Here is a 24,798-nt window from a genome sequence, read left to right on the forward strand (position 1 = left end):
TTTGGATGATATATGGATATTAATGGGGGTGCAGTATTTCAAAATGTTGCTATTTCTAAATTAATATGGATATCTTACAGAGTATTGCTCAGATATTATGGATATGTTATAATGTATTGCCAAAACATAATCTGGATATGTTCCAACACAGTAGTCTTGGGTATGGATATGGATATGTATAATGCATTACTAAAATGTTGGATACATATGGCGGATGATGTAGTGCCTGTTTAGGAGACCAGTTATTGTTTCGAATAGATATGGATATTAATAGGGATATATTTTTTCAAAATGTTGCTATTTCGAAGTTGATATGGAAATATCACAAAGTAGGGCTCAGACATATTATTTATATGTTATGATCTATTGCCAAATCATAATCTGGATATGTTGCAACACAGTATTGTTGGGTATGGTGCAGATTATGAAAAATAATACAGATATGTGATAATGTATTGCCAAAACATGATATGGATATGTTGGAACACAATATTGTTGAGTATTGTGTAGATTAGTGTTAAAACATAATAACAGATATGTTAAAATGTATTCTAAACTATATGTTATCGAAATATGTATTCTAAGCTATATTGCGCATATAGTATAGAATAGTATTATTGCAGTTTGTGATTTGATCATTAATTCCTGTATTGTTTTATGTATACCATTTGATTGTTCTGGGTACTAATAGTACTAGTAGTATAATGAGTTTAATCAAGTATTTCAGGTGTGCAAGGAAATAATGGAATTCTAGCAGTTACACTATGATATGTAAGTATGTGTTAATAGTGCTTTATAAGTCCCTCCCTCTTTAATGAGGTGTCAAGAATGTTATACATATATTTTCTCATTTCTCTATATGACTCCGATGGTTGCACCTACAAAATAGGCTACTAAGATTCACATGGCTGGAAGAGTGAACTGGTCACATTGAAATTAGACAGAATAGGACTATAATAATACAGGGACAAGGTATAAGTATAAACTCAGAGTTTTAACTATTAATATAGTACTGCTTAAATATGTATGTAATTATAAATAAATTGTAATAAGAAAAATATGTCTGAGATTTCATTAAAATGTACCATTTTAAATACAAAAACTTCAGTATTTTGTTTGCCAGTTTAGTGACGCATATTTTCTATAACTTTAAAATTAGCACTTTTGCCTTAATGTAAACATAATGCAAATAGTTATTTCACGTTTAATACGATAACTTTACTGTCTACACAATGTTTGTAACTTCATTGGATGTACTTGTCTTTTATTTTTCTAATTTTTCTATGTAATTAGATATTTTTGTGTACACGGTTTGATGTAACATACATATTAAAATCTTATGTGTTTCTAAATTCAAGAAAGTTTGTTAACTGTCTTGCATACGAAATGTTTTTCTTTTGAAAATAAAACGAAACGTGTCGCGAATCATTCCCATCGTGATGAAAAGTGAAATACGAGAACCTGAAAGGTTGAAGGTGAAAAAGATTTTGGAATATAACATATGTCGTGCGCCTACGTTAGGTTTATCGTTGTCCATAAATAGATTTTTACATTACAATTGAATTGTTGCGTCAAATATATCTAATTTTATTTTCTTCAAGATGTGTAATATAAATTTCGTAAATGAATGCAATATTGGGCTGGAAAAATTTAATGGATCTGATTCAGATAGTTGTAGCGAAAGACAGCCGAGAACCAGTCAAAAATATTTTTTCAATAAATTCTTCTCATCAACTACTAATAAGGAAAATATTTGTAAAGAGTTAGCTCTGTTAGTTCAATCTGCTTTAACGGGGTATAATGTCTGTATATTTATTGCTTTTGGTAAAACATATACTACCTCTATTTATTATCTATTGAAATAGAAGTCATGATACCTAGAACAGTATATATTGTTCAATGTATACATATATTATTTACTAATCACAATGTAAAACAATATGTCTTTTTTAAAAAATGAAGGAATTTCAATTACTTGATTGGGAATATCGAATAGAAGATAAGCCAATTTTATTAGATTACATTACAAATTTATTAGAGCACATTGTTGATTTGCTTAAATCTCAAATCAGAATGACTAATAATAAGGAACACAATTCGTACATCAGCAATCTCACAGAGGAAATTAACATTCCTGAAGAATTGCATAAATTCCTTTTGACAGTACCATGCAATAGAACAGTTACAGATATTCAGTTGAATAAACGGTACACACACACGCTAGTGCGCGTGAATATGAAAATACAATAGACTTAGAAATAAATGGAAAATTTAATTTTTTAGGTCGTCAAAATTGCATTTAGTAACGAAAATAGCACTTATAAGGACGAATCATTCAAAAGAAGAGAATTCGTTAGGAAACCTAAATTTAACCGACTTAGTGGAAAACATTTCATGCAGCAACTCAAAATTCACTCATTTATTAATGCAGTCTTTAGGTGGCAATTCAAAAATTTTTATGTTACTGAACATATTTTCTTTAGATGAATATTGTAACAAAACATTGGATTCATTGAGATTTGCTAGTAAAGTAAACCATTGCAGATCAGACAGTGCAAAGGAACGCGATTAGTGTTACAAAGCACTGCATAAAGTTTAAAAAAATAGTATTTTTATTATACGTCAAGATTTCAGTGTCATACCTTTTTATCATTATTTTATTCTTTTATAAATCGTACCAAAAACTGTGAATAGTCTAATATAAAATATATCCGCGTAATATTATCATATTGCACATATTCGTTCAGTTTTATTTCAATTTTCAAATTTTCAAAGATATTTTATATAATAAAAAAGTAATGTTTTTGAACTATGATCATATTCATTAGAAAAAATCTCTGGCGAAATTCGGACAAACCTCCTTCGGATCGACAAAACGAAACCGTATGCCCTTTTTTTAAATTGCGTTTTTTGCTAGCAATCGTTACATTATGTAAAAAAATAAGAAAAAATTGGTCTATACACTGTTGAACATAAATAGTAGTATATCTATTTGTTATACGTATTAGATAATTATAACAAATTTTACTTTATTTAATGTTTTTTGTTACAATATATGATACAAATGGAATAATAGATGCATAATAAAATAACTAGAAAATAAAAGCAATGAAAAGCATGTAATTTTATTAAATATCAATAAGTGCCCTATACTTGCAATATTTACAATTCAGGTATTTCATGGGATTCGATGTGGGCCATTGAAACCCTGGCCACAGACGAGATCATTTTTTAGCGCGACCCTAAATACCAATCGCAAGGTATGAGCTAAACGGACGAAAAGAACAACACATCACTTCTCACGTTGCTTAATCGAAGCTAGTTTTCAAAAACACTATAAAGAGGACTGAGAATTGTAACTATCAGTCCATTAATCTAGACTGTTTCAATTGGATTAATCTGATTTTTACTTCTATATCTAAATTAACTTTTATTTTTTAAGTTTCTTGTATACCGTGATCTGTTCGTCGTTGAACAAGTGGTTAGTAGTACCTCGATAATTTGTCATTGTCCCTTTCGCTCGTTTATCTGGTACGCCCTGATTGGTATTTGCAGTCGCGCCATGGCACGATCTCATCTGTGGCAAGGATACAAAGGCTCAAGCCAAGTCGAGCGTCATCCTATGAATTACATATCTGAATAGCAAATTTTGTCAAAATATATACACTTTCATAAAAGTGTATATATGTCGGTGCTTTTTTCTATACTCGTGGAAAGGCTTTTAACCATGTTCGAATTGTATTAAAGAGTAATGAGTATCCCTTATTTTTTGCATTAAATAGTAATAAATGACACGAAAGATGACGGCAGATAAAAATATAAATGCATTTCAAAAATTTTGTAATAACTTTAACGGGACATTCAACGAGAGCCTTTAAAAGGCATTTCAAATGCAAATATAAAAAGTCCCAGAGTCGAAACTGAAGGCGTAGATACAGAATATTGAGGATATTTAAGCCCCGGCATGGACAAGCAACTTTTTAACGCTGCGTTCTCGCTCGTCATATGTCTTTCCTTGTTTTTTGCCAGTTAAAAGCAACTAGAACAGACATATGATGCAGCGTCAAGAGGCTACTCGTCTACACCGAACCTAAATGAATAGTAAATTCTCCGTGAACAATCTGGATCGTTTAAATCATTATAAGTGAAATTTCATTTTTTAATATCTTCGAAGGTAAAGAATGTTGGCAATCTGGCTCTATTCCCTAGTATGTAAAAAAGTAAGCACTAATGGACCTCTGGAGTCAACGGGAATTTCATGTAAATTGATTTGTTCCAGCACAGCAAGACCTAGGTTACTTACGATGTTAATATTTTCAGAAGTAAATTTTTATTCTTTTGATATTTTCTTAATATTTGGGAAGATTTTAGAGATTCGCCGGTCTCTGATCGGGTCCTGTAATATAAATAAAATCGTCCATATTCAAAACAGATATCCAAAAATCATCGAAATCGATGAGGTTGCCCTCTATCTGTACATTTACCATAACTTTTGCAATAAATATGGATAATATTGTTGATATGATTTATTGTTTTTTATTTATCTTATAGAAATTACTAGATGTATAATACAGATAATTACTCTATGTGATAAATATAAATATAAAAATATCTGATTCTTCCTGCGTTATTGTTCCATTCATCTAAATTCAGGTTTCAAAAATTTTTGAAGCCGTCGCAAATTTTCTATATTTATATATTGTAAAAATATTTGTTTTTAAATAAGTTTCCATCTCCTTGCACTTTCTTCTGAATGTTTATTTTTGCTAATTAATCCATTAAACATTTAATTGAAGAAACTATTATATATTAAAGTAGTGGTTTTGATAAGTATATCAGAATTCTAAAAATTTTTTGAAAGCTGAGAACGGTAAAATTAGTCGTGGACATAAACGACCAACGTTGCCCACGGAAGGTACAGAAGATATGTCATGGATAGTTGAGCACTTCAATTAGGCAATATATATAGGCTTTCGACAGAAAGCAGCGTCGTAAACCCATTGTAGAGGGTATAAAGGAAGTAAGTGTAAAGAGGATCGTAACGTGATTTTAAAATGTTGATGCAAAAATGACCTTGATCTTGAATATCAAGATCAAATTTTTTGTTGCGAAAAAATTCTACCCATCACGAAGGACAAATATTTCAAAGTCACAAATGACATTCTTTCGTGGAAGAAAAATGTTAAAGTTACAATGGCTTTATTCACAACATCCTTATATTCTCCAATCAGATGTAAAATAAAGTAGCATCTATTGATACAGCTTAATAGCCCAAATCTATCATTATATATTGCATATCTTCCTCTTCTAGTTTCTTTTTTCTTTGTATTTTCTTTTCTCGGTATTTGAACAATCTTGAACTCGCATTTCATATTTCAGTCAAGTTTTTTACCAAAATTACGTATAATTCTTCACTTTGATAATAATAACTCTTTGGCTCCCTCTCTACCAATAATTATTCTATAGGTATTCGTAATCGTAACTGAAACACAATGAAATAGCACAAATTTTTATTTTTGATCATTATAAAATTGTAAGTTTTCTCTCTCGTATGATTGAATCGGCGATCTGTTCTATGTAAGTTCATTTGTAAATATGTATGAGGTAGAGCGATAATTAACCTGTTCCTTGTTATGAATGCGGCGCCAATTTGATCTTTGATATGGATTTAAATGTCGCAATATTAATTCTTGATCATCAAATTGTTAACTAAGTCGTTGAAAATCGTATTGTCGCGGAATCTTTTCTGTACACAAAAGTCTTCTATTATTCCTACATTCTTATATGTGTCTCTCTAATTTCTCTTACTAAATGTAAAATGTAGATATGAACACAAATGTAAGATATGAAGATATAAATATAAATATATAAATATATAAATATAAATATATCGTGAATAAAACCAGTTTAAGAATCATTAAAACTTTTTTCCGAGAGAAGAGGTCATTGCGACATTTGGAACATTTGTTTTTCGTGATGAGTAGAATTCTTTCATAATAAAAAATTTTTATCTTGAATTTCAAGATCAAGGTCGTTTTTGCACTAACTCTTTTTTTTATAAATCTCTACCAATTTGAAGGTATAGAATCATACTATGATTCTCTTGACACTTATTTTATTTACACCTTGTATGTATATATGTCCATTTGATCTCCTTAGGATTCCTTTGACAATCCCTCCTATGCAATTCAATAACTTTGTTGCTAATAGGCTGATACATCAATTTATTATTGAACTACCCTAACTTCCTCAACTTCCAGCAAATTTTTTGTAAGTCTATATTACTATTATGTTTTTTTTTTTGGTATAACGTACATATTTGAATCTTCTGTATTTGTAACCTCAAAAAAAGATTTGTAGGTTAACTTCCACGCATACGAAATTTTTCTTCCTTGGAAAATGAAACGAAACGTGTCGAATCATTCCCATCGTGATGAAAAGTTGAGATTATCACGCAATGGAAACTACGAGGCTGGTCTACGAAGAACAGAAGAAGAACGATTACGGCGTAGGCGCGAATGGATGATAGAACAACAAAGGCTACGAGAACATGAAAAGTTGAAGGAGAAGAAGATTTTAGAATATGAAATACGTCGTGCTATTGAGAAAGGTTTACCACTGCCCAGAGGAAGATTTTCACATCACAGCCGCAGTAAGAGTAAAAGCAAATCTACGGAAAATCGACATAGAACTGTTACATCAAATACATCTAATACATCTATATTATCTAAAAAGTAAGTATGACTAATCTAAGACACTTCATTTTAGACAATTAAACGATATTGTTTAAGAATAAAACAAAATTACTTTTAAAGCAAATGTTTAGAGGATATATTATAGCATATACATATAAAATATAAGTTTTTTTGCAGATTATAATAACAATATTAGGTACATATTTATGTGATGTTGAAAGATATAATTTAGTCTTTAATTTATGAAAAGAAAATTAATGTTTAATGAAGTGAATTCTTTTGCATTATAGATTAGAACCATCAGATGGTACAACACCTTTATTTAAAGGACCAGAAGGCACACAGGTTAGCGCTGCAGAACTACGAAGAATTAAAGTAGATATTCACAGGAATGTACCAGGCAAAGCGACAACTGATGATCTCCAACGAGATATTATCAATCCTGAAGATGTTCTGGTCAAAAGAAGAGAGGGTAAAATGTTGTTTTTTTCTCTAATTACCTAAGAAATTTCAGTCATCCAATGAAGAAATACTAAAGGAGTATATGAATTCAAGTTTCTGCAGATTCTGTGCTTTATAAGGTAAAGTTGAAAACCATACGTTACATCTTTTTCTTTTTCTTCCATATGATTGAAATTTAATTAAACATAGCAAGCTTTTTACTTTACTAAATTCATCAGCTGAAGAATAATGGCATTATATAAAAGTTTCTACAGACATGAAGATGATAGTTATCGTATTATCTTTTACGACATTCAACAATTTATATAATTTTAAAGTTAATATGTAATGTGTTTTTGAATTACTAAGGACGAAGAAAATAGGAGAAGGGATCGAAACCTATATTTAAATGAGGAGAAATAAAAAGTACAACAGTCAAAAACTGTAGAAATTGTGGAATGTGATACAGTCGTTGCTATAAATAATGAAAATTTAGGTTTGTTAATTATTTAAAATTTTAACTTTCTGCCATTGATTTTCTTTAAATTGACAAAATGATCTTTCTGCTTATCATTAATATTTTTCATTGCAAAATATATTGCAACTTGATACAGTATACAATTAGTTATAATCAAATATATTTAAAAAAGATAATAGTCAAACTATGCAGGTATACATCAACAAAGTAAAGGACCAAAAGGTACATTAGTTTGTGCCGTAAAACTACGAAGAATCAAATGGTTATTGGCAGAAATGTGTCAAGAAAAGTGATAATTAATAATCTCCAACAAGGTATTATGTATCTAGAAGATGTAGCAGTCAGAAGAGGAAGGGGTAAAATGTTTTTTTTTCTATAATTATCTAACAACTTTCAGTCATCCAATGAAGAAATACTTAAGGAATATATGAATTCAACTTGAAAGATAATCCTTTTGGAATTTTTCGAAAATCATAATTTATAAGTTCAAGTTCCAGTGGATTGTATGCTTTTCAATGTAAAATTGAAAACTATATGTTATATTTTTTCCTGTTTTTTCTAATGTGATTAAAATTTGATTAAGAATAGCAAAATTTTCACTTTATTAAATTCATCAGCTGAAGAATGATGACATTATGTGGAAGTTTCTACAGACATGAAGATAATAGATTTATCATCATATTGTTTCCTAGAGCATTCAACACAATTTACACAACGTTGAAGTCAATAATGTGTTTTTGATTCACCAAGGATGAAGAAAATTTGGAATACAACGTTGGATTTGAATATTTGGGTATTAAACATATGTATGCAATATGTAAGCACAATATCTTTTATCTTGAGTGTTCTAAGAGTGCTTTTATTTCTTTTTGCTATTTTATATTTTCTTTTTCTGTTATGGAGTTTGCACAAAAAATAATTTTTTTAATTATTATATGACAGTAATTTTTTGTAAAAATATACTTTAAATTCTTGCTCCATTTTGTGCATCTGCCATATACTTTGCTATATGCTTGCATGTTTAAAAGCACGAAAGTTTAATTAGAACACCTACTATGGCGAGGTGTCAAATGTATTTTTAATTCAACAGTGGAAGAAGGAACATTAGTCTTGAAGATCAGGAACTTTTCGATTGAAAATTCATCACCAAAGGTTACAATTCTACAATTGAAAAATCAAAATTATATTCAATAATAACTACTTGAGATTAACTATTACATCTGAAAATTCTATAATGAAACAAAAATATTTTTTGCTGAATCTATTTGAATTCATTGGCTTCTTCTTAGATAAATAGACAATTTTATTTCTGCTTCATAGCCATGAAATAGGATTTGGTTTACAAATTTTATAAACATTTAATATTGCACATATTAGGAAATACTATGCAAACAACTGTAAACTAAAAAAATAATTAGTTTTGAAATGTTTAAGTAAAGATTGAGATTTACTTTTTTGATTGCAAAATGTAATATGTTACAGTTAAGGTATAGAGAAGATTTGGAAAAATAAAAAGTTCAAAATTTATTTACAAATTATTCAGCTCTACATGTATGTTACTCTCTGAAGGACTCGACAACCTACTCGCTTGCTTATTTGTTTTCTTCTGATCGCTTTTAATAGCTTCTAACCGCTTTTAATCGCTTTTGATTGCTTTTGTCTCAATTGAGATCTGGATGTCCTCTGACGCTCATATACACTCTCACATGTACAGTATAAATGTACCATCTATTTAACACGCCTCCTTACATTTATATGTATACTTAATCATATTTACATGCTTGTCGAATAAATTAACAGAAAATTTAAAACTTATTCTTAGTTAAACTTATTAAAACATAGTTCGATTATTTTTGAATGGTAGGTTATGCATTTTACTTTCTATACACATCTTACATTTCAAAAATTCCCTTTCAAATTCATTCGATATACCTGTCACTAGCTGCTTTTTACCCAAAATATTCAAGTATCTGAAATTGACATGTCCTAGCATCCTATGCCATCTTTCCTTTTGACTCATACTGTTACGTTCGGCACTGTTTGCTAAGTGCTCCTTCCCTTTCAATATACTTTTCATTTTATATGTCCCCTTCTCTTTGAACGCTACAGCTGTAAGTTTATTGTTCTCATTTATTACTTTTGCAATATTTCCTTTTGAAATAACCGTATTCTTATTATCTGTTAGTTTACCTGAATTGATCAAATTTGCGGACATTTCTTTCGCGTAAAATACTTTATTTATATTTATTTTATTTTGTTTTCCAAATACTTCAAAGTAGCTTATAACGATTCCAACTTTTGTTGCTTTTACCGGTCTATTATCGCTTAAATATATATTTACTGGTTTTCTAAGGTCGATACATTTATCAAAATAATTTACGTTATTAATTATGTGATCGGTACAACCACTATCTAATAGCCAAATTATTTCATTATTACTTAGTTCGTTCATCTCGCTGCTGTGTGCTGCGTGCGTCCTTGCCATTGTCACGTAAAATTGATACTTGGGTTGTAAGAGAAAAGAAAGTTGAGCTACTAAAGCTGAGTAACCCAACTATTAATTTTCTTTTAATTTAACTTTATTATAATTTTAGCACTTACAATAATAGAATAACACTGAACCGGAGAAAGGGGGTTGTACGAGAACAGCGACTAGAACAAGAACTCCCCGAGCTGGGTGAAGCCTCGGCTTATATACGTTTTGGTTTTAGGATGTTGAGGAGGCTCGGTGTAGGTTGTGATGTGGAAAAGTATCCGAAGGGCGGGGGTCGATATCCTATCTCTGATGTGGACTAAGGTGCGTCACAGCCTTGGTGTAAGCTATGATGATAAGGTGGTAATGTGTCCAAAGGATTCCGAAGCTCGGGGGTTGATGTCTTATCTCTGATGTAGGTTGAGATGTGATTGATGTCACATCATCTATGTGCCTGCTCCTGAGTTGCCCTGCTTGCTTGTGCCCGTTGCTGATTTACGATGGAAGTTTCCACGTCCCCTGCTCGTATAGCCTCTGTTTTCTCTTTCTCTGCCGCGACCACGTGTTGACCCATGCCGACAACTGTTACTGCTTCCCGTTTGCTTCTTCTCGCAAAGTGTCCTACTTTTCCACATTTGAAGCATTCTCCTTTTTTTACAGCAAAAGCGTTAGTTTTCATTTCTTCTTGATCAAATTTATTTTTCTTCTCCGCTATTTCTATTTTATTCTTCACATACGCTTCCGTTTGATCCTCTTCTTACAATGTATTTATTAGATACCCTATGTAGCTATACTCTTCGGGTAATGTATTTAGCATGTAATTCAGCTTTTTCTTTTCTTTCACTTGTGCGCCCGCACTTTTTAATTCATTTATTAGTTTTTCAAAATCACTAAAGAACGATGCTGAATCAATGTACTTATCAAGCCTCATCTTCTTCAATCTCCTTCTGCACACGATCTGTAGTGCTGTAGACTCTTTCAAGTACATCTCGTCGAACTTTTTCATTATTGCATACGCTGTTCGTTCTTCACTAATAAATTCTAGTTGTCTATTCGTGATGGCACTGTAAATTACGTTTATTGCCTTCAGATCCTTTTTATCCCAGTCTGCATTATCTGTTTCAGTCTTCACTCTGGTTATAACGGTATCGCATTCTTCATACCTCAGAAACATCATAATTCTTTTCTCCCATACACCGTAATCCTCACTATCAAATACCATAAAATATCATAATTTCCGATCTCTCCATTTTGATTGATTTCTTATCCCTTTTCAAGCGTTTCTACGTGGTCGTAGTATTTCTATATCCTTTGAACATTTCTTCCTTTATTGAGATTCACTCAAACCAACTCGCAAAACTACTAACCACGCTCTGCTACCATGTTAAGGTATAGAGAGGATTTGAAGAAATAAAAAGTTTAAAAGTTATTTACAAATTATTCAGCTCTACATGTACGTTACTCTCTAAAGGACTCAACAACCTACTCGCTTTCTTGTTTGTTTTCTTTTGATCGCTTCTAATAACTTCTAATCGCTTTTAATAACTCCTAACCGTTTTTCATCGCTTTTGATTATGTTTGCAGCTGAGACCTGGACGTCCTTCGACACTCAAATGTACTCTCACACGTGCAGTATAAATGTACCATCTATTTAACAGTTATACATATATCAATTAAGTGGAAGATCTTTTAATCATCATGGAAGATATGAAGCATCTCGGAAGATATCACCATAGGATTGTAATTTTGTTAAACATAAATTAGTCCAATTTTTCAAAACTTTTTTAAAAGAAAATTCTTATTTTTTAACTAAAGTTTTAATAGAAAAAAGTTGAGGCTTTTGAAATATATAAAGTCTAAAGAAATTATTAATTCTTAGTAATTATTACTAATAAAAAATATATAATATTAAATATTAATTATTAAATCGTATATATAATAAAATCTATTCAGAATAACATAAAGTAAAGATTGCATTTCGTAACTTAATGTTTCTTATAATTATGGATTTGTGTATATAAAATTGTTTTTGTGATTTCTGGCACTGAAGAAAATTGTAAGCCATTTACGTTCATTTGTACATTTAATCTGAAGAATGACTTGTACACAAAAACGTTATATATATTTGTATAATAAGCAGTCAATTAATGTGATTTATATTTTTAATAACAAATATATATATACATTTTTCACATAATTGACATATGTAATACTAATACAGAAGTAGTAATATAAAATAAGAGATAATGATATTTCTATCTTTTTTATAGCATGTTTACCATTTCATTCGCTTCATACATCTATTATAAAATGTCCTGGCTTACAATCGTTCAGAGGTAGTCAGTTTATTTACATATCAACCTTAAGATTTCTAAGGTCTGTCACAACTGCTAATACTGCTTAATTGTTTCTTTCATGTGCAAGTACGTTGGATGTTTTATTTATAAATAAATTTATTTAACCATAGGAGAAGGATCGAAACCTATATTTGAAAGAGAAGAAATAAAAGGTACAACAGTCAAAACAGATGAAATTGAGGAACGTCGTACAGTTGTTGTTTTAAATAATGAAAATTTAGGTTTGTTTATTATTTGAAATCTTTTACCATTATTTTAACTAGATAAGATACTTCTCTTCATAGTTGATATTTTCTATATACACTAAAATTTTATTTTTCTTCTGAAAAATAACATGTTTAATTTCCAGAAAGCAAGTCGAAAATGAATAAAAAATATACTACTTCTTCAAGAAATCGAAGCCCCAGCCCTCGACATAGATCATCCCGCCATGCCAGGTTTGTGTATTGGTTATTAGATGAACATGATATTTTCTCTTTTTTTATATAATCTTTCCTATTTCGTACCACTCTTCCATACAATTTCATATTAACATGTTGATCGCCACGTCACCCATATCTATGTGGGGCCCCCGTAAGTATAGGTGACACTCTTCTTGTTTGAGTTAATTAAATATAGGATATTATATATAGGATATACAACATAGAATATTAAAAACACATTATACCATACTTTTTATTAATTTATATTCTGGATAAAATATTATATTATGCTATATCATATGGTATTTGTTAAAACATCCCAAACACATTTGGGGTGATTTTGGGCACTTCGAACAATATGTTGTAGTTTTTTAAATGTTTTTTCTCGCTTCTTCGCGTGTGACAGTTTGCCTCTTCTTCTCGTAACATAGGGTGCACATCATTCTTATAGGTTTGCCCTCCTGATTCTTACGAATCTCCAAATGGTGGAACACCTTCGTTTTCTTCCGATGGTTGTCCGGCACATCGGACCATTCGGAAACGAGAATTTTCTGAAATTTTCTTATCTATATTGTTTCGTTTGTGCTTGTTTGGTACACAATATGAGCATTTACTATAGTTGTTCCTAAGAGTAAATGTAGTCCTAATTTCCAATACCACTTGATGCTTTTCCGTATCGTACTGGCATATGAGACCATCTGGTCACTTCTGTCGATACCAGTTTTTCCATTATTGTAGAGTAGTAATTCTCCTCACTTTCAAATATATTTTCACGCTGTCTACTGAACATTTTGAGGATGAAAAAATCACTGATGTACGTCTCGCAAGAAGTATGCTTCTTGACTAAATGAAAGATTTGGGATATCTGCCATGAAATCTCTCGGAATACTCTAGCCGCAAAGCGTACCGACGGTCGGATTTGGGCTCCGCAGGAACTTAGCCGAATTACGCTGGGCGACCAACGTGTTAAACATGGATATGATAATATTTTTCATTTTTCTTTCTTTTTTTTATAAAGGTATTGTTATACAGTGGATAAATAATTAATAATTATTTGATTATCTAAAATTTTTATATAAGATTATGTAAAATTTTATATATAATATTACAAACATTATATATGTCGGAGACGAGAGAACACCGAAGCCTCTGGAATTTTGGATAATCCCGCAGCATTGCGATCTAGAGTTTACGACAGCTGTAATTAAACGATTGTAGTTGTTCAATCCGATTGTAATTGTTCGAGACTAGTGATAGTGAGCTTTGGCTCGAGGCGACAGCCCGTCGCCTAACGTAGCCGCGGTCAAGGGATGAACGCTTTGTCTAACAAAGGTATGGAGTAATTCTATAGCTCTCCTTAAAAGAAATATTCGTGGCGACACGCGACAGTAAACATTCCAACGGTTTCTGTCCCGTGGCTCGTCACACGCAGACCCTATTCTTCGAGCAAGATGATTGCCAAATGTCGATGCGTCTCCGCAGTACATGTTCAGCTAGCCTGAGGGCCCGTCATAAATCTTAGGATTTAGTTGACTAAAGTCCTTCAAACAAACAGTCTTTGTCCCAGCTGCGGGAAAATAGGAGAGACCTATTTTTCAACGAACGGCGTCTCCCACTAGCAACTTTCCCTCGAGGGCGGCTAGTATCTTTTTCTAACCACCGATATGGAGATTGACCAATTAGCAGCAACGCCAAATTCCCTCACCTTCTGAACGAAGGCTATCCTTGACGAATCCGATGATCTCGTGTCCTCAGACACACCCCATATAGTTTTCCTCTGTGGCATCATCGGAACGGGAAATTCATTCTCTCTCGCGATCTCATCGACGAAAAGAGTAACCCCTTACGACCAGTGAATATTACGCGTCCGACTTAGATTTTGTGAGCACGTTCATCTATCATCCCGTCGACCGCGGATTCGTTGTTGAACCTAGGATCATTATCATTGGTTTCTCGAGTGTCTAATTACCACGATTACTTGTCCAGTTCTATGATAATCGTATTTGCATTAGTCGAAGTCTTCTCTATTGCATAGCGACACGTGTGATCCAAACGAAGATTCGTTTCACGCCCCTAACCCTGATTCTACTGTAAACCCGACATATATATTATATTATTATAATATTAACAAATTTAAATTAGTGCGTGATAACATAACATTTATAAACATTATTAAAATATTTACTTTCATAATGAACATGTTTTGCTGTAATATATATTCATTATCTTAACGTAACATAACTTAACTCTAAATACAATTGTGCTATTTGATTTCTATTTTAGGTATGTGTTTTGTGTTACTACATTCTCATTTGTTCCAGCTTACGCTTCTTTTTTTTTATGTGTGAGAAGTGGAAAGTGCTAACTCGCTAAAAACCCCTCTTCCTTCATCTTCAGTAGATGAAAATATACCTATTTATATATCTTGGCATGGTTATTTCAAGGGAGCTATCTGTACGCGTATGCTTGGTTATGTCACTATCAATGTTTATGGTTTTCTTTCTAATTTGATCATATACGCTTCTTTTTGTTTTCTCACGAAAAATGCAAAAATATAATGGTACACTTTTTATCATAGAATAGAGTGAATTAGAGCTAGGTACATAACAAGTATTCACTATATACTATAGACAACATTGGTATTCAAATTCATACTTACATTTTGCAGATATTATTCTCATATACTGTAATTAAAATTTCTTATAAATAATCAGTTATAAATAATCATTTTCATGCTAATGAATGCAAAATAATTATATCTTTATAAGTGCAATAACCACAAAAATTTTAATTTATTAAAAATTATTTCTAGTAAATATTAATTTGTAATGTAAATTTTTTGGTTAGTATGCTAATATAAATGTAAATATTACTAGTATTTTTGGCATGTGCCAACATTAGTGTACCATACTCGATTTTTAAATGGTTTTTGTTCAGGTAATGTATTGTGGATATAATAATTAATAACAGTTATTAGAAGGTAAGCAATTGAAATCCTAAAAGTAAGTATAATGTTATTTTTTATAATATTGCGCAAATTTGTTTATTTTTTATATTTGTGTTTAATATTGGTCTGAGAATTATTCCACTTGCTTTTGCGTGCTTTTCCCTAATTTATAATGAAACTTAACAACTAATAATTTATAATAACTAAACAACTACTTATTGCATGTACTTCAATAATAAAGTAAAAAGCTAATGCTTTAAATACCTAAAAAAGATATTTCCTATTGATATCTATATAGAAATCAGAATTATAGTGATCTTTATTTATTATATAAATTTATTTACTGTGACTAAAACAGAAAACTGTAACTATTTAATTAGAGCTTAATGTAGCAATGCGATACAACTAAGGCAACTAAATTTGTTTAACTATTCAACTTACACCTAACAACTTACACCTAACAACTCACAACAACTCGACAACTCACAAGTAACGATTAACCCGCAGCTAGTTGTAGCTTACTCGTAACTGCAACTAGTGGCAACTCAGTCGTAACTCCAATTACAACTATTGACCACTGATCAGTCTCTCCATCAAGACGTCCTTTTTATATCAGTTTTCGATACTGCTATAACATACACATGTTTTACAACCCAACGTGTTAATGACCCAAGTTGATCACGTACATCTTTTTCAATTACCTATTGTCTTAAAGGGTCACGGGCATATAGCCCACCGAATTTCCCATCCTTCTCGGTCCGTCAGCACTTTCGCTTTCTATCTGTAGTTCATCGGGATTTTTACAATGGTTTTTCTACGATACTGCATCTATGAATGCAAAATAGTATTATGCATTTAAATAATAATGATAATTTAATGTAATGTACGATTATCCATCAATATTTACTATTATTATTTTTTTGGTAATTTGCTATCTTTTTTATAAGATGCACATATAAATAAATTTATCATTTGATGAAATATGGATATTAATACACACATTATTGCGTATCCTACATTAAAATATAAAAATTATATTAAGATGTAAACACCCCATATACAAATAATAAATATCGAATATTAATTATAATACAAAACCAAATGTTTAGAAATTAGACTTTTGTTATTTAAATATTCTTTTTTAGGTATGAGGATTCAAAATATGATAACAGGGACAGTTATAGAAGTGATAGGTACAAATTATTTCTTATAATCTTATATATTTTTGTTTAATACCTTTAACATATTTAATACGTTTATTATTCAGTTTTTCTACATTTTTGTATAATTTATTTAGAGGAAGAAATCACAGTAGAGGTAGAAGTAGAGAGTATAAAGAACCAGTCAGACGACATAGTCAATTAAACACTGCAGAGGAAGAGCATCTGCGTGAAAGAAAAGGTCATAGGGATCATTCACGTTCAAGGGAACGAGAACAAAGAGCATGGGTCAGAGATTCTCATCATAGGTATATAATAGGCAGGTGAAATATATGTTTTTGGAAAACTACATTTTACAAATATTATTAAAACAATAGGTCATCTAAAGATGAAAGATCTTATCGAGAAAGATCAAGAGAACGGTCCCGAGAAAGAAGAGAAAGAGATAGGTCTAGAGAACATAGGATACCTCCATCGCATTATATCGAGCAGATTCCTGTTCCTGTTTATTATGGAGTAAGTATTCAAATTGTACACGGAATATAATTCTATCGATATTAAATTTCATTGGTCATTAGGATTTTCCTCCGAGACCAATAATGGTTGGACCCTTGGTTCCAATTCGAGGTCAGGTACCACCTTTAGGAGGAACTAGACATATGATTGGTCCATTAAGACCATTTCCACCACGATTTATTCCGCCAGATATGTATAGATTACGTCCGCCTCTAAATCCTAGTATGTATATTCATTAATTCATAATGACGTGCATGAAGAGTTACTGTTTTAATTATTTGTGTTTTATATAGGATTTAGGCCAATGTATTAATAGACTGGACGAGGAACGAAGAGAGAATGGTCGGTCCCAGGGCCACCTCTCTTTCGGTAAGTGCGACCGGGGACCAATTAAAAGCGTTGGAGGGGGGGGTGGTGTCGATAGGACATTTGAGGAGACAAGAGTTTACCCACACTCTGGGAGAAGAGGCGTTAGAATAGCCGATTCTCGTAAGAAGATAGGGCAGACTGAGGAGAGAATGACGTCGTGGAAGGTAGAGCCTGGACGCAGAAGAGATCGGGAGGCGGAGGAAGGGTCGTCCGCTGACAAGGGAAGAGGACCAATAATCGGACTTCGAGACGTGAGAAGGCTGATGAAGAGTCTCGAAATATTAACTCTTAATATGGATAGGATGGTAAGAAGAGTTACAGCATTGAGCAAGGGGGATTCCACGCTTAAGAAATTAAGCTGTGAGAGCGCGCAGGAGATTAAAAAACTGAGGGAGTGGATCGACTCCAACGCAGAAACGGATGGTGAACAGTAGAACGGTCGCGACGCAGATGACTCCAACGGAATTGAAAAATATAGACCCGATAGCTACAAGGGAAGAACTAAATCCAAGATATAGCAACGGGATTAGGCATTAAGCAGGAGCAATGTATACAGGTAAAGTCCTTAAGGATGACGCCATGGGAAACGTAGCAGGCCGTAAGTGGTGCTGCCGGCGAGCACCGTACTCAAAGACAGGCGGATTAGAATTAAAACAGCATTGACAATAGCGACGGCTAGGATTCTGCCCAACATAGTGAGATGTTATAAATGTTACATGTTGGGATATAATCAACGAATCCCCACGGTAATTGAGATGAACGTCGAGGGATACCTTCTGACGACGAGACAGGAAGTAAGATACCTTGGGGTCCAGCTGGATTGCAGAAGGAGCGATGACGCCGAACATGCGCTTTTCCACTGTCCAGGATGGATACGTGAGAGGACGGAACTAGAAAATTACGTCGGTACACCACTAACAACGGAGAATTTAATGGTGAAGAAGGAAGACGACTTGGCAAGGTTTGAGGCCTTGTGCAGAAAAATTATGCTAGCAAGAATGACGCAGGAGAAATTCGAAGAGAGGAGGAGAACTAGAGAAACAAGAAGAAGAAATGGGATTCAAGTATGAGGGAGCGGTGCGTAGTTAAGCCCAACCCTAAAGTAACGCCGTAAGGTGGTTTCGAGGTCGATGCTTGCACAGAAGAAGAGCGGAGAGAGGAGGGATTCTTAGTGGGTATGGCAACGCCATCGGCCGAGTCCCACATAGTTCAGTCTGGGTATGCATAACAGCATTTCTCCCTCCTCGATTAAAAAAAAAAGACCAATGTATTAATGAAAGGTGTATGATGAATAGAGAATGAATGTTTTATTGCACAATACGTGAACGTACAGTACTTGCCGCGCCATCTATTAGACATTGTACAAAGATTAAACATTCTTCGAGATATCGTAGCGAAGTAGATTATGTTTAATTCAAGATACTGTTATGAATATATGAGGTATACAAGTGTTATATATTTTTTTAATCACTATATTATATTATATGAATCTTTTATGATCTAAATTAGGAACTGTATGAATTCATTCATTCAAACGCTGTAACATATAAAATTTGATGCTTGATGGTTTTTACAATCTCGGTACATTGTAAACGCTATTACACTGTTTATACAATCGCTTTTTAAGCTAAAACTCGTAAAGACAAAGAATACTTATTTTTAATCATTGATTTTTCGAACACATTATTATGTTATATATACATTTTTAAGTATATTTAATATTTTAATATAGTTTCCAAAATCTTATTAAAATGTTCTACGTTTGATGTATTTGTATGTGAAACTTGCTCATTATTAGGTGGTAATAATATTGTGTACAAATTGTATCAATTGAGAATAAATTATGAATTATTAAATTTAAGTAATATGTTTATAAAGTTTGATGTTATTTTTAGTATTGAATATATATTATTATTTATAGTATATCAAATATTACGTCTAGTATTTCAAGGAGATTCTTTGGCGCAGTGGATTGGTTTCTTTAGTTTTTCTTTAATTTTTTTTTGTTTTTCTTTACGTTTTCTTTATTTTTAGCATTTATAATAATAGCAAAATTTACTTAGGCAATGGACTTTACGTAAATCTGATATATCTTAATAAAATTTTAATAATATTACAAACTTTGTATTTTATAAATAAGTGTTTGCGGTGGATACGAGGTATTAACACTTTAATGGTCGGTGTATTTGTCCCTAAACAAATGTCAGTGGCCAGCGATTTTCGAAAAGTTGTCTATTTCCTTGATTCACATCCTCTAAATCAGAATTACATTCTGAAGAACTATTCTTTACTAAATCACTAATTTGGCACATATGTCGAACAGACAAGCAGATAAAGCATTTACACGAAACTCAGGGAAAAGTTCTTTTTTACTGAAAAATTCATGATGCTTTATTTTTTAAATGACGTAAGTCTGTGGACAGCTAAAGCGTTATTATTGTTCTGGAGGCGTTGTAACATGATCACTCGAAGTTTCCTAAAACTTGTGCATTCCTTATTGGTCTGTTCTCAGTTTACGAGTTGTGTGTAGTATGAAAGGAGAGACGTTTAGCACTCCCCTAGACAAGGATGGAACACATATAAATGGTAAGGCACAGGTCGCCTTTCGGTGGCTCTTACCAGATTTTTCGGTCCCGACGTACCTGGTAGGGATCATCCGAGCGTACCTGACCGACAGATACATCGTCTACGCCGGGAAGAACGGGGAGGAAAGAAGACGGATCGAGCGCGGCGTTCCGCAGGGGTCGGTGTTGGGACCGATACTCTGGATCACGGCCTACGACTCCGTCTTCCGATGTCCGATGCCCCCGGGAGCAGGCATGGTGTGCTACGCCGACGACACCCTGGTCCTGGCCGGGGGACGGTGGTGGCACGACACGGCGAATCGCACGGAGAACGCCGTGGCGTGCGCGGTGCGCGCCATTCGAAGGCTCGGCCTGACGGTGTCGCCGGCCAAATCCGAGGCACTGTGGTTCTTCGACCAGCGACAAAGAGGAACACCTCCTCCCGGACTGTCGGTGAACATCGGCGGAGAAGAGGTCCCGGTGAAACGCCAGATGAAGTACCTGGGTCTCACGATCGACAGCAGATGGACCTTCGGACCGCACTTCGAGCAACTGGTCCCGAAGGCGACGGCCGCGGCCAACGCCCTGTGCGGCCTCCTACCGAACATCGGCGGAGCAGGATCGAGAATCCGCCGACTCTACGAGGGAGTGGTTCGGTCCCGAGTCCTCTACGGGACACCCGTCTGGGCCAGAAGCTTGACGGCCAGTCGCCGCAGCCTGACCTTGCTGCGGAGGCTGCAGAGGACGACCGCTATCCGCATAGCGAGAGGCTACAGGACGACGTCGTACGAGTCGACGACCGTGCTGGCGGCATCCCCCCCGTTCGAGCTGCAAGCCCTGGCGCTCGAACGCGTATACGAACACCAGAGGGGCCCGACGCCATCGACCGCCAGCCAGCCGGCCCCGAACATCCGGGAGGAGGCGAAGAAGGAGACGTGGGAACGATGGCGCTCGCAGCTGATCCAGGAGGACGCCCTGCGGCCGCGGGGCGCCTATGAAGGTTTCCTCCACGAAAAAAAAAAAAAAAAAAAAAAAGTTTACGAGTTGTATCTTATTTAAGTCTTGTGCTTTTTCTCCTTTATAGGTAGATTTTTGTTTTTTCACAACGTATCTTTTCGTGGCAACATTAGCTTTGAACGATTGAACGAAAAAAGTGAAACATTACATTTCGTATATTTTTCAAAGTTACTTATATTTCAGTATAATTGATTGTTATTGTTGTGCGGCTTATAATAATTATTTTAGTTTGCTCTATTCATAATTTAGTTTAAATCATATAATTTATTTACAGTATATATCAGTATATAATAGTTAAGCAAGTTGATTTCGATGATGTTTTAATACATAATGAGCGGCATGATTTCGAACAATTTTTTCCTATACATACGTAAAATCCAACAGAACTTTTGTAGTAAAAATAAAGAACATATATTCTGAAGTTAAAGACATCAAGGCAGGGACACCGCAAGGAAGCGGGTCTTCGGACCAATATTATATACACTATACACGGCCAACATGTCAACAACTACCAACCGGAAAATACTGACATTCGCGGACGATACAGTTGCACTAGTCAAGTATACTAACAGAAACAACAGTTACAAGAGTATATCACAAAAATAGAAAAATGGTTGTAAGATAAAAAAATAAAAGCAAACCCCAGTAAATCCAACCATATTATATTTACATTACGAAAACAGAAACTACCAAATATCCAATTGAATGGCACGCACATACCACAAACAAAGCAAGTTAAATACCTAGGACTCCACTTAGACTCATAACTTACATGGAAGCATCATATTAAATCAATAATAGACAAAGTACGGATAAAAAGAAGACAGATGTACTGTAATGTAATTCTAAACTCAGCGTAGAAAATAAACTAAAAATTTACAAAACGATTATAAAACAAATAGACAAACTGTAAGATGGTATCCCGCTGGGGATAGCTATCCACGTATTATATAGTAATAAAGAGTTAGAAAAATTTACCAAATGTCCAGCTGGACAAATTGTAAGGCACAAATTAAAAAAAAAAATGTAAAGCTGTCAGTACCACTACAATGAATTCTGCTCATAGTTGTGCGTCTGTGATAACATATGCGTCAGTATTGATTGCCACTGATATTTGGTTTATAAACGAAAGTCGGAGAAGCTTAAGGCCCCATGCGCAACATGCATATGTAAGACTGTGAGAAATGTCTATTATAACTCAGTTAAAATGTATTGGGTTTGGCTTTGAGGCAGTATTTTCAAATCCGGCCGTCTCATAGCGACTGGTCACAGGTTTAGGTAATAAACAACAACATAATTCGTTATTATTTTACTGTCAGCTGAAAAGCGCGAGCGGCTAGAACTGCTGGAAAGTTTGCTTCGATGTGGTAGTTTTCTTGAATTCGCGTTACGTGTCTTACGGAGATTATTAAATAATCACGCGTGATTGCTGTGATATAAACAATCGGATTTTGTTGATACATATATAAGAATGTTATCTGCTTCTACTTCATCACAAGCTATAAGGAAATAAATCTTTTTCCCTTTTTTAATGGATAAGGTTACCCAACCAGAAATGTACCCAATAGCGTGTTTAGAAAATTCACTACTATTCGGCTATTGCGCCTGTGCAAAATTTAAAAATTCACTAATTTCATCAAGATTATAATTTTCTTTTGATGGTCAATAAGTCTGTATTTTTCAGCTACTAATGACTTGTGTATTATATTGTAAATGGTTAAGTTGTACCGATTTATATTTGCACGCTTTTTTCTTGATTTGGCTAACGAGACGTTTAACATTTTAATATTATCTATTGGCATTACATTTCCCGTATTGATAAAAATTTTATGTCGTGCCAACAATCGTTTATATGCAACAAACAAACTGAGTAGTTGTAGTATATTACCCACTTCTACCTCTTATTGTGCCAAAGGTAATTCTAAGTAGTCTTGGCTCATTTTATATGTGAGGAGGTTCATTTTTTATTTCGATGGTTTTACGTACAAATCAAAAGTCGACAAAGCCTATTTTCAGACTGGAAAGAAATATAGGCGCCCTATTCTTTTCATTAATGCTTGCTAAATATTTTTGCTAAAGTTGCTTGATAAAATTCTTTAAGTAATCTAGAACGTCAAATATCTTCATTATCGCGTTTTAACGGGCTTTTTAAACATGTCCCTCAGGAAATCGAATATGGAATCATATTTTAAATTCTGGAAGACGGAGAGCTTTCCAGCAAAATTTGATGTTATCAGCAATGCCCGAGTTGAGAGTTTCGGCATATAGATCGCCATTTTTTAATGCAAACGGTTGTCCAGGCAAAAACTCCCACTCTCTTGCAACTCTTGCTAGAGTTCTTAGATATTTTGTTCTTCCCTGCATCAACGCAACTAAGTATTCTCCACAAGTTTTATTCTCTACAAAAATGTATTAAAGTACTTGGACCGAAACATGATTGGTTTAGAAGATATTGTAACTTTAATCTTGTAAATACAGTTTTATTATGTTTATGTATTTCTTGTTTTTCATACGGTAAGTTTTATAAGGTTACAGTTAAAATATCTTTCAAGCTAATCATTTTTCGACTTTCAGTATCTTAGTTTTTGTAAAGAATTAACAAATACGTGGTGCGGGGTATAAAAAATGTATATATTACATTTAGAGAAATTACATTAGCGCTGAAATCTCTTTAAATAAGGATGCAGAAAAGAATCGAAACATTTCATCATGTTTCTCCCATAGACTATAACGCTAAACATACGTAATGGGGCAGCAGAATTATCACAGTAAGAGGCAAAAATCTTTTGAAATACATAAATACCAAGAGACTTAATTAAGTCTCATTACCTCAGTATAAACGAACCCACTTACTGGCCCACTGACACTAACAAACTACCTGATTTCTCAGATTTTTTTATAACTAAAAACATCTCGCCAAGATATGTCCAAATCAACTCCTCTGTGGAACTCTCTTCAGATCATTCACCCGTTATAGTAACAATTAACTCAACAATTATTGAAAATCAACCTAATGACTTTATTCATAATCAACTCACAAACTGGCAGTTCTTTAGGGAAATCTTCAATCATTCAATATCAGCCTTAATATCCATAAAAACAGATGAAGATATAGAAGCAGCCACGGAATATTTAAACACCAGCATAATAAACGCGATCCGTTCTTCCACTCCTACTAAGAATTTTGTTAATAAACATGAATACCACCATTACATAATAAAAAAAATCGTAGAAAAACGCAGACATGTAAAAGTATGGCAAAGTCATAGAACACCTGACGACAAGCGTAAGCTAAATAATTCAACGAGAAAATTAACTAAAATCCTTAAAAATTATAAAAACGACTGTTTTCAAAAATA

The 24,798-nt window shown here is 33.3% G+C and overlaps 1 protein-coding gene and 1 non-coding gene across 3 annotated transcripts; both read left to right on the top strand.

Moving 5' to 3' along the window:
* The first annotated feature begins 6,113 nt into the window (after positions 1 to 6,113).
* On the top strand, positions 6,114 to 19,719 carry LOC126864678 (zinc finger CCCH domain-containing protein 13-like). Of its 2 annotated transcripts, XM_050616238.1 has the most exons (10): positions 6,114 to 6,270; positions 6,353 to 6,734; positions 6,986 to 7,167; positions 12,555 to 12,665; positions 12,794 to 12,881; positions 16,959 to 17,006; positions 17,111 to 17,281; positions 17,351 to 17,489; positions 17,552 to 17,711; positions 17,783 to 19,719. In XM_050616238.1, the coding sequence occupies exons 2-10, from the start codon at positions 6,400 to 6,402 to the stop codon at positions 17,800 to 17,802; spliced, it is 1,254 nt and encodes a 417-aa protein (XP_050472195.1). In that variant the 5' UTR covers positions 6,114 to 6,270; positions 6,353 to 6,399; the 3' UTR covers positions 17,803 to 19,719. The 2 variants fall into 2 exon arrangements, with proteins under 2 accessions (XP_050472195.1, XP_050472196.1); XM_050616239.1 differs by lacking the exons at positions 16,959 to 17,006; positions 17,111 to 17,281.
* A 663-nt stretch (positions 19,720 to 20,382) lies between these two features.
* LOC126865356 (U6atac minor spliceosomal RNA) lies at positions 20,383 to 20,488 on the top strand. Its single transcript, XR_007689513.1, has one exon. It is a non-coding gene; the product is annotated as a U6atac minor spliceosomal RNA (small nuclear RNA).
* Positions 20,489 to 24,798: the final 4,310 nt, after the last annotated feature.

Source organism: Bombus huntii, chromosome 4 (genome assembly GCF_024542735.1).
Source record: "Bombus huntii isolate Logan2020A chromosome 4, iyBomHunt1.1, whole genome shotgun sequence".
NCBI classification, from domain to species: Eukaryota; Metazoa; Arthropoda; class Insecta; order Hymenoptera; family Apidae; genus Bombus; species Bombus huntii.

Bases quoted from the DNA above. Each gene is read 5' to 3' on its own strand.
- LOC126864678 (XM_050616238.1), top strand. From the start codon at position 6,400: ATGAAACGAAACGTGTCGAATCATTCCCATCGTGATGAAAAGTTGAGA. The intron at 12,882-16,958 runs GTTTGTGTATTG...ATTCTTTTTTAG, and splicing joins AGATCATCCCGCCATGCCAG to GTATGAGGATTCAAAATATG. The intron at 17,282-17,350 runs GTATATAATAGG...TTAAAACAATAG, and splicing joins GTCAGAGATTCTCATCATAG to GTCATCTAAAGATGAAAGAT.